This window comes from Primulina tabacum, chromosome 13, assembly GCF_025594145.1.
Source record: "Primulina tabacum isolate GXHZ01 chromosome 13, ASM2559414v2, whole genome shotgun sequence".
Lineage (NCBI taxonomy): Eukaryota > Viridiplantae > Streptophyta > Magnoliopsida > Lamiales > Gesneriaceae > Primulina > Primulina tabacum.
This window is the reverse complement of record NC_134562.1, coordinates 38,681,080-38,691,637: the sequence shown is the minus strand read 5'-3', so window position 1 is coordinate 38,691,637 and position 10,558 is coordinate 38,681,080. Positions and strand designations below refer to the sequence as shown.

General features: G+C 34.6%; 2 protein-coding genes across 2 annotated transcripts; both read right to left on the bottom strand.

Annotated features, from left to right (window-relative positions):
• Positions 1-556: 556 nt before the first annotated feature.
• Positions 557-5,807, bottom strand: LOC142522284 (monodehydroascorbate reductase 4, peroxisomal). The gene is made up of 8 exons (XM_075625564.1): positions 5,651-5,807; positions 4,762-4,884; positions 3,735-3,786; positions 3,249-3,329; positions 2,749-2,867; positions 1,949-2,168; positions 1,684-1,802; positions 557-1,589 (listed from the first exon to the last, which is right to left on the bottom strand). The coding sequence occupies exons 2-8, from the start codon at positions 4,879-4,881 to the stop codon at positions 846-848; spliced, it is 1,455 nt and encodes a 484-aa protein (XP_075481679.1). The 5' UTR covers positions 4,882-4,884; positions 5,651-5,807; the 3' UTR covers positions 557-845.
• A 355-nt stretch (positions 5,808-6,162) lies between these two features.
• LOC142522123 (polygalacturonase At1g48100-like) lies at positions 6,163-7,363 on the bottom strand. The gene is made up of 3 exons (XM_075625276.1): positions 7,045-7,363; positions 6,643-6,833; positions 6,163-6,567 (listed from the first exon to the last, which is right to left on the bottom strand). The coding sequence occupies exons 1-3, from the start codon at positions 7,361-7,363 to the stop codon at positions 6,328-6,330; spliced, it is 750 nt and encodes a 249-aa protein (XP_075481391.1). The 3' UTR covers positions 6,163-6,327.
• Positions 7,364-10,558: the final 3,195 nt, after the last annotated feature.

Genomic DNA, 10,558 nt, shown 5'->3' with positions numbered 1-10,558 from the left:
AATATTTCAGGATATGAAATCAAGCTTTTTTTAATTTCCAATTTTTGGGTATATATATATTATATATACACACATACATCACCACAGTAATTACTATTTGATGCATACATAAAATAGATTGGATGCAAGTCGAGACTTGGGAGATAGCTCAGGTGATCTCTCTCCTCCCACTAAGTCGTAGGATCAAGTAAATAAAAAAAAAAAATTCATGCTTGTTACATAAATGATTCGATTTTCATATTGAATACAGCAAAATTTTGTAGAAATATCACAATTCAAAAATCCCAATTTTTTTGGGGTGAGAGAATGATATAATAATGTATCAAACAAATGTTTATTTAATACTCCGTTGATTCTTTCCAAATGAATTTCTTCTATTTTCATGTTCCCCCAAGCTATTCGTACAAGAAATTTGAGGGAAATAAATGCTAAATATTCAAGTGCGTTTTTCAGGCGCGTAAGTACCGTACCGTCTTTCAAATTCTTCTCTCTCTCTCTCTCTCTCTCTCTCGTTCGTGTGTGAAAGTGGACTACTAAGAGGATATAGCGCACGCAATGCACAACCAAATGTATTTCATTTCACTTGGTAATAAAGCTTAATACACTAATTATAAGTTATTGAGATTATTATACTAATTCATTTGTGTCATTCATGCACATATAACAACGGGACCTCATTATTAATATTATTTTTTTGGGTGTGTATATATATATATATATATATATATATATATATCAATCACTTTTCCCCACCTTGGATGAAATAGAGAGATTTAAGACCCTAAAAATGCTACAACATTGTGGCATGTCATCATACAATCTTGCATTTGGACCAAAGAAACATCTCACCACCTTCTGCGCTTTTTACCATACCAATATGCAAACACTGCTATTGATGCTGCCACAATAACTCCAGCAGTTGCATGCCAAGTGAATAACGGTTTCTCCATCATCACATCACATACTCTATCGCCACTCCTGTCGCCATCACCATTCGGCAAAGAAGGTGGAATATTTTGTCCGACGGCCATAGCAAATCCCAAACCCTGTTTCTCAAGCTCCCCCAAGTCTTCCACCATCGGTTTTAGCTTAGTGGCTTCAGCTATTGCCTCGTACTGTTCTTTAGTTCCACCCTCGAGAAATGACCCAACAAGAAGCCCTTTGTTTATCCAGTACGCCCCAAAAGCATTTCCTGAAAAATCGCCAAAATACACTGCTTCCCCTGCATTGTCTCCATAAAACTGCCAAGACAATGTGAAGACTCGGGAATAAAAGAATGGTAGGTAGTCGAATTCTCCAGTCTTTTCAGGTTCCATGATTGCAGCAACTGCATGCTTAGCAGCCTTTCTTGCAGAGTCTACGTGTTCGAGTCTGCGTGTTTCTCCAAAAATTTTGACTGGAAAAGATGCAACGTCTCCCATAGCATAGACCGAGCTATTGCTTGATTGCATTTTCCCATTCACTTTGATTCCACCCTTGTCCATTGTTAGCTGCCCCTCGAAAAGACTTGTGTTTGGACGAATTCCAATACCGATCACAACAATTTCGGCTGGAAGTTTGCTCCCATCTTTAAGATTAACAGCGGTGACCTTAAGAAAAGATTTGGTGATTTCAAATATTGAATACGTGAGAAATTACACAGGTATCAAGTTTCTAAAGCAGTAAAGGTATTTAAACTTTTACCTTCCCACTGATGTCGAAATCAAATGATGTCAGCACATTTCCTTTCACAAATTTTACTCCTTTCGACTGGTAGAAGTCTTCATAGTAACTTGCGATTTTTGGGGTAAACAAACGTGCCACTGCAGAAATCAAGTGGTCTAAAAAGATTAGCACAGGAAGACTACTTGGATCACAATCCTTGCTGTACAGAAACGTGCATCATTGTTCCAAGAATTTACAACAGACATAAATTATAAAAAAAAAACTATATCATGAAATTACTTACTACAATGTGCTTCTGGGAAAACCATAGTCACTTTAAAATTGTTTATCACCAGAGATGCAGCGCATTCCATTCCTATGTAGCCGCCGCCAATAACAACAGCATTTCCACTACCACGAGATTGCATCACATCAACGAGTCTATCAGCATCAGCCAAATCTCGTAAATAACACACATTAGCAGCATCAGATCCATTAACACCAAACTCTTCGATCTTCAAAGCCTAAAAAAATGTGCCATAAAATCAGTCATACACTGAATTATTTACCTCTCTTGATTTCATGTACTTTTACAAATTATACCCCTAAGTACTGGTCTTTAAGAAGTCAAAACCGTTTCATGATAAATTGTGCCAATTTTACCTCATCCATTCCTCCTATTTAAATGTGCCAAATAGAAGGGACTCAACTTTTTAGATGTTACTTAAAATTTGAAAAGGAATTTGTTTTATATAGTGGACACTATTGGGGAAAAAGTCGTGCCATGTTTTGAAATGGAACATTTTTTGGCATCTTGAAAGAAAAAATGGAAAGAGAAAAATCAGACACAGAGAGTACATTCTATCAGTCACGAGCATCGAACCATCTTACGGGCGACTTAATTTAGTGAAGTGTTTTTACACTGCCCCCCAAACTCTGAAAAGCACGAAAACTGAATTCTGACATAAAACCATGATATTCGAATGCCAAATACAAGAAACGCCTTTTACTTCCCTTTTGATTTGAAGCAAAAAAATCAATCCATATAAGATGTTATAAAGCACAATATAGTACATAAGATGGACAAAAGATCATTTTCAATACCCGAGCACCTGTTGCAACAATTAGATATTTGTAACTTATGGTTTCTCCTGTTGCAATTAGCAATGTCTTACGCCTCACATCAGCAGACTTAACTCGAGTTCCAAGAATCAATTCAATACCTGTTTACAAAAATTGAGAAGTAAATAACACTGAATTATGATATAACTCGGAAAGCTAACATGATCCTTAACACAAAACAACAATCGAGTATAGTAGCTTTGACTGTTTAAGTTAATCTCCACAACTCGAGAAATTTCAAAAGCCTTTGAAGTACCACAAACTTAAAATCCTGTCTATAGAAATCAATTACTAGTTTTGATAAAGCCAAAATTAAGTTTTGGATGACTACCTAGCATATTTTGCACAATAACTTTGTGAGCATTCTTCAATCACCAGTTATTATACCCAAGCACCCAACCTAATCGGGTGCTCTACAAATGACTGCTGTACAACCAAATAAAAAGTCTTCGATTAATTACACACAGTTGTGGAAAAATTACCGTGTTCCTTGTACCATTTCGGAACCAATTTTTCACCATTGGTACCCACACAACAGTGAAATGAAGGGAGACGTGCAGGAGCTGCATGTGATAAAAATTATAAAAAGTTAAATTACACAGAACATTAATTCCACATTCTCACACTGGCTGATGTTATTCATGAAAGATAATCATAACTTCGATTTACATTTCAACGCCTAAAATCATGTTCTTGATACCATTCCCAATCCTTTTTCTGTCTACCTTTCATTTCTTGCATTGATATGATTTTTATCATTTTTGAACGGCATTGCTATGATTTCTGACATGCATGTTTGTATTTTTCTGTGGAACGAAGAAGAGACAGGTAAATATCATGCATTGAATCGTTGATTGATCATTGAGGTGCAAAATCATAATAGGAAAGATATCATTTAGATGAGGAACAAATATATCCTCAAGTAATCTCAGATATTGCTGATTCACAGATCACAAGGGAATGGATACCTTCTGGAAGTAAATATCCTTTGCTCAATGCAGGTCTTTCATACGGTGCAACCTGCAAAAGGTGTACCAGAATAAACACACCATGCAAGTTGAGAAAGCACCAAATCAAACATTAAAATAACATAAAACTAATTTAATGTCATAGCAAATATCCAATCACTAGGCAAACCTCAAGCTGACTCATACGAAAGCACAACTCAGTCTCCAACTAAGTGGAAGTTTCAATACATATGAGTACTCCACAGGACCAAGAAACCATAACAACGATTGTTTAATACCAACACACGGTAACTGAAAAACTAACTTAGCGAAAGGAAACATGAAGAATAAACACCTCAAAGTACTGTATTAAATTACTCCAATTCTCTGCTTACTAAGCGGATTTGCACTCCATAATTTTTGCGGAATTCAAATTTTGAGAAACCAAAATTAATCTATTAAATTAAATCTCCACCACACAATTTATTTGCACTCAATTAAGTAGCTAAACTAGAATAAATCTCCACTATTTTTATTTATTCACTCTTGATCCAGTCATTAAGCTGTAAGTATATGAAACTTCACTCAAATTTAAATCAAAATTGCCCAAATTCCAAAAGCAGGTTTTGAACTCCATACAAATAAACATTACGAAAAGAATCATGTTCAATTTGCCAAACCAATCTACACCTCAACCACAAAATGCAGCCAGGGAACAATAAAACAAAAAATCGATATATATATATATATATATATATATATAATGCAGAGACTGATTTACATAATTTTATACTGAGTATCAGGCATTGGTGTTGATACACGTTTCATTATTTCCATCAATTTGTGATATAAATTTAGTTAACAAAAAAAAAAAAAAAAAAAAATTGAAGCATTTTAATCACAGATAACTTTCCAAAAACACTATCAATAATTTTGACAAAGAAAAAAAGAACACAACAACTTAGTTAAAGAGATTGCAACAAACACACACGCTCAACTTCAGAAAGAAATAAATATACAAGTAAAAATTATGAGATACTAGAGTTACCGGCTCTTCAGAGATGATGCAGAGTTCACCATGAGAGATCCCTCTCTTGACAAATTCATTGGCGGCGTAGCCAGCTGATACCCCTCCTCCCACGATCACGTACACATACGCTCTCCCCATTTGCTGTTGCAGCCCAACATAAGCACAAACAAGTAGGTGTGTATGTGATTATTTATCTTTTTGTATGCACAGACGAGTATATATATCGAGGGATAAGGAACAATCAAACTAATCAATCTGATGAACTAAATTGCAATTTGCAACTGAGATAACTTTTTTTAAATTTTGAGAGGATAACATTTTAATTAAACATACAAATAATTTTAAATTTTTTTTATGCAGAAACAAACATTATTAAATGAAACTAAGGATTAATCAAGTCTACTGAGTTTCTACTTCAATTACCTCAATTTCATATTTTCCGCTCGTGAAAGGTTCACATTTCAAGATTTTATAATTTTTAGGTATTGGATTGGAGTGTGTTAAAACTAGCGTGCAGCATACGATCAAAATAGAAGTATGAACAGGTGTAATGAATTTAGTGACGAGTTCATCCCATTTTTTTAAAAAAAGAAAAAAGATTGATTCTATCATTTCCCCAAGTTTCAGCAACAGTATTTAAGATTAATTAAATTCAGTACCTCCATTGTCACAGAACGAAAAAGCACGAAGCCTCCAATATAGCAAATAACAAATAATAAGACTAAAAAAATGAACAGACTCTCTTTGAAATATTTAGTTTATTTATTCAAAGTTGACATCGTTTGAATCCGAGTGTAAATAATAGACGATCTTCAATTTTATGCATATGGCGTAAAAAAAAATGAGAAGAAATAAAAGTTGAAGCAAATTGATACGAAATATGTGGAGAGAAGAGGAGAGAAGTTACCTCAAATTGCTAGAGGAAGTGAGTCAATCAGCAGAGGATGAGGTTTTCTTCTCGATGTCTGGGTTCGAGGGAGATGGACGGACTTTAATCACGATAATTCTTTATCATCCAGGTATGGAGGAGCCTAATCCCTTCTTTTCCAAGTTATCCATCTACCTATCCATCATCTTTATTATTATTATTATTATTATTATTATTATTATTATTATTATTATTATATCACAGACACGCTGAATATTAATTATTATATATATATATATATATATATAAAATATGTATATATGATTTGTCACAAAACAAATTTATTTTTTATAAATTCTTGAAATCAAACAAAATATTAATATAATACATTGACTTTGGATACATATCCATCTTTTTCATGGGGCCAGTGATGGGCTACCACGTCTCAAGAAAGGGGATGAGGTGAGGTTCTCAGTCTCTCCTTTCAATAAGTTTCTGCTTGGCAAGGTTACTGTACGTTTGATCAAATATTAGATAAAATTGTGTTTATGATAATGAAATTGTATATAATTCAACACGAGGCACTAGTATCATTAGCAACTTTAACAACACTACTACTACTTCTCAAGCAATTTATGGGAGGAACGGTGGCCGTTTGCAGGTTCCCGTATGCCTCCCAACAGAAAGGATCGGTGCTCCTCGAAAAAGGTGTCAACTCAACATTTGCTAGCTCCACTCCCACACACGGCCTCGAGTCCACTGCATGCGAAATACACCGGTCTCGTCGTGTAAGTCCCCTTGATGGACTGATATGATATGTCCGATATGCCCACGGCCGAAGTCTTGTTGGCGCATTTGTTGCTGTTGCAGTAGAACTGGTTGATCATCAAAGGAGTTCCCACTCCAGATACTTGAACGTTGGTGAACTTCACTCCTTTCACTGACCCTGACCCACCCTACAACAACAACAACAACAACAAATTAATTTAATCACATTAGCTCCATCTTAGATTGATAATATATATTGTTACCTGCCAAGTCTTAATTCTCAAACCAGTAGAAGCATTCCGTATGGTTGAGTCGCGAACATTAATATTAGAAACACAGGCTTTAGTACCATCAGGTCCCAATGCCCCGATGCTTATACCATGACCAGGTCCACAATTAATATCGTATATATTCACGTTGGAACATCCTGTCTGTACAGAAACACAATCATCTCCTACATGAAAAAGATCAAATTAAGTAATTATTAATCTCTAACATTATAAATTCTGACTGACTTAACAATGGCTTTGAATAAGTTCATTCGATGATATATATATATATATATATATATATATATATATATTCATTGTTAATCAGTTAAATGCCCAAGAAACAAATCAAATAAGGTTTAAACGATCAATGAATAGTTTGGCATGTGTTCTTACCGCAAGCAAGAGAGGCGGTGTGAATGACGACATTTTGGGAGTTTTGGAGGTGAATCCCATCTGTATTTGGGCTGTCACCAGGGGAAGAAATGCTGATCCCAAAGACTTGAACTCCAATGCAACTGTCGAATTTGAGGTGCGTTTGCTGGCTGTTTTGAATTGTTATGCCTGTAACTGTCACATCCCTACTTCCGTAAAACCGCAGAGCCTGAAAATTAATTAAATCAATTGAATTAGCATTGAAGTTACTTTTCTTTTGTTGTGAGATACCGCTGGATCTTTCAGAAATATTAACTTTCGATTGAAAGGCTTGCTCCATGGACTGATATGAGGACTTTTCAAAAAATCGTTATAGTCAATATCGGCAACAAAAAAAAATGACCATGGGAGAGTTTTTGAAGAGAAGAAAGAGCAGTCACAAAAATTTGGTGATGACCTTCTTGTATTATTTGCAAGAAACCAAATCATCAATCTAAAGATTGTCGGTTCAGGTGCAAGAGATGTAGAGTCACTAAGTCATCTCCAACCACAAAATCTATTTTTGGTGCAAATTTTACATTAAAATAGTACGATTTTTGCACCAAATACAACATCCATCTCCAACCCATTTTTTTCAAATCTTACACCAAAATGAATACTCTAAAAATATTCTTTAATTATTAATAATTAACATAAATAAATAAATATTGGAAAGATCAATAATTAAACATTTACTTATAAAATTAATAAATAATTATAATTAATTTTTATGTTAACTATATAATTATTAAATTAATAAAACAAGTATTAAATTATTATTTATACATTATTAATAAGTATTAAAAACAAATAATTTTATTAAAAAATGAAAATTATTGCATCAAATTTGGTGCAGAAATTTTCCATGTGTCAAATTTGGTACAAAGGGTAAGACGCTATTTTGGTGCAAAATATAGCGCCCCCATTTGAGCAATCAACCTTGCACCAAAATCACTTTTCATGTATTTTGTGCAAGATTGGAGATGCCTAAACATTCACAAAGAGATTGCTATATAGCATCAAAATAAGAATATTGCCGATGCAAAATTTACAAAGGAGGAAGAAGGTGAGAAACTACTCGACACCATCTCAAATGTGGAGCATGAGCCTTTGGATGTATGTTATCTGGATAGTGGATACAGAAATAATATGACTAGAAATCGAAATCTATTCGAGCAGCTTGAATCTGGATTCAATTCTCAAGTCAAGCTTGGTGATGGAAAATCTTTTGAGTACGGGACTATGAGACAACTTATGCAAAATAGATAGGAAAAATAATCATTTAGTCGCTGAAGTGAAAATGAGCGCAAATAAGGTCTTTCATCTTATAATGCCATATGAAAATCGTTGTGCTTTTAGATCTGAATCTGTGAATATTTCAAACTTGTGGCATTTGAGATTTGGTCATTTGAACACTAAAATACTTCTCATTCTTAAACAAAAGAATATGGTAATTGGTCTTCCGGATATCAAGCATGAAGACACTATTTGTGAAGTTGCGTCTATGGAAAAATACATCGACTGTCATTTTCAAAAACGTCGTGGAGAGATAATGCACCATTGAAGTCAGTGCATTCTGATATATGTGGTCCAATGCAAACTCTTTCATTGAATGGTAAACGATATTTCATTCTCTTCATTGAAAATTACAATAGAATGATATGAGTATAATTTCTTCATGAAAATCTGAGGCTTTTCAGTCTTTCTTCAATTCAAAGCTATGTCAAAAAGATAAAATGGTTTCAAAATGAAAATGCTAAGAACAGATCGTGGAGGGGAGTTCATAAGCTCTCCATTCTTGAGATATTGCAAGGATAATGGTATTCAAAGACAACTTACCGTGAGTCGGAGTCCACAACAAAATGGAGTTGCCGAAAAGAAAAATCGAACAATGGTTGAAATGGCTAGAAGAATGTTAAAAGGGAAGAATATGCCAAATGATTTGTGGGCAGATGCAGTGAATAGTCATATTTATATTCTTAACAGATCCAACAAAAGCAGTTCGAAATCAGACACTGTTTGAGGCATGGAGTAAGCGCAAGCCTGTAATTGATCACTTGAGATTTTGGCTGCATAGTTTATGCTCATACCTCTGCAGTAAGTCGAGAAAAGTTTGACAAAAAAAGTGAAAAAATTGTTTTTTATCGGGTACAGTGATGAATCAAAGGGTTATAGGCTAATCAATCCAAATACTCGACGATTAATGATCTCAAGGGATGTTATTTTTTATGAAAACGCAGCATGGGAGTGAAGTAAGCAAGCTGAAGTGCCAAATTTGAATGCTGAATTTTCTGAGCCTTTGTCAACTCAAGATATATTATGCAAAGAAAATCTGATTCAGAATTCGCCATCAATCCCTCAAAATTCAGTAGGCTCTATTCCATCAAGTGATGAGAATTCATATGATTCCGAAAGGCTTGCAAGAAAGGTAAATCATTGATAGATGTTTATGAGTCTTGTGAATTCGCATTTTTCTTTTGTGAGCCACAGAACTTCCAAGAAGCTGCAAAGGGGCAAAACCGCTCATAAAAGAAGAAATTAATGTCATTGAAAAGAACAAGAATTGGGAGCTTGTGGATTTATCAAGCCAGAAGGATGTCATGGGTTTGAAGTGGTTTATAAAACCAAGTATAATGAAGATAGTTCAGTAAAGAAATATGAAGTACGTTTGGTTGCAAAAAGATATTCCCAGCAGCCCAGTATTGATTTTAATGAAACTTTTGCTCCGGTGGCGAGAATTGAAACAATTAGGACAACACTTGCTATTGCATCACATTATGAGTTGAAAATCTTCCAATTAGATGTGAAGTCAACCTTTTTGAATGGAGAACTTGATGAAGAAATTTACGTTGAGCAACCTCAAGATTTTGAAGTGAAATGAAAGGATGATAAAGCGTATCGACTTCGAAAAGCACTTTATGGATTAAAGCAAGCTCATCGAGCATGGAACAAGAAAATTGACGAACACTTTCGTCAAAATGGCTTTCAAAAAAGTCTTATTGAGCCCTCTCTTTACATCAATAAAAATGAAGTTGATTTTCTTGTTGTTTGTTTATATGTTGATGACTTGATTTTTTTTGGGACTGATGAGAAAGAGGTTGAAGGTTTTAAGAAGAAAATGATGAGCAACTTTGAGATGACAGACTTGGGGGCGATATTTCTTGGGAATTCAAGTCAAGCAAGTAAAGGAAAGATCTTTCTCTCACAAGAAAAATACATTGAGGACTTGCTTGAGAGGTTTCACATGGCAAAGTGTAAACCGGTTTCAACACCAATGATGTTCAATGTGAAATTGCAACAGAAAGATGGTTCCGAACAAGCATATGCTTCAGTTTTTAGGAGTCTAGTTGGGTCTCTCGTCTATGTTACTCACACTAGACCTGATATTGATTTTTCAGTTAGTGTTGTATCCAGGTACATGAGCAATCCAAGCAAGATTCACTTCACATCTGCAAAAAGGATATTTCGATATCTTCAAGGGACAAAGAAGCAAGGC

Coding starts and splice junctions, on each gene's coding strand:
- LOC142522284 (XM_075625564.1), bottom strand. CDS start 4,881: ATGGGGAGAGCGTATGTGTACGTGATCGTGGGAGGAGGGGTATCAGCT. Junction 3,787..4,761: donor GCATCATCTCTGAAGAGCCG/GTAACTCTAGTA, acceptor CACCTTTTGCAG/GTTGCACCGTATGAAAGACC. Junction 2,868..3,248: donor GAAATGGTACAAGGAACACG/GTAATTTTTCCA, acceptor TTTTGTAAACAG/GTATTGAATTGATTCTTGGA.
- LOC142522123 (XM_075625276.1), bottom strand. CDS start 7,363: ATGGAGCAAGCCTTTCAATCGAAAGTTAATATTTCTGAAAGATCCAGC. Junction 6,834..7,044: donor CACCGCCTCTCTTGCTTGCG/GTAAGAACACAT, acceptor TTTTTCATGTAG/GAGATGATTGTGTTTCTGTA. Junction 6,568..6,642: donor TGAGAATTAAGACTTGGCAG/GTAACAATATAT, acceptor TTGTTGTTGTAG/GGTGGGTCAGGGTCAGTGAA.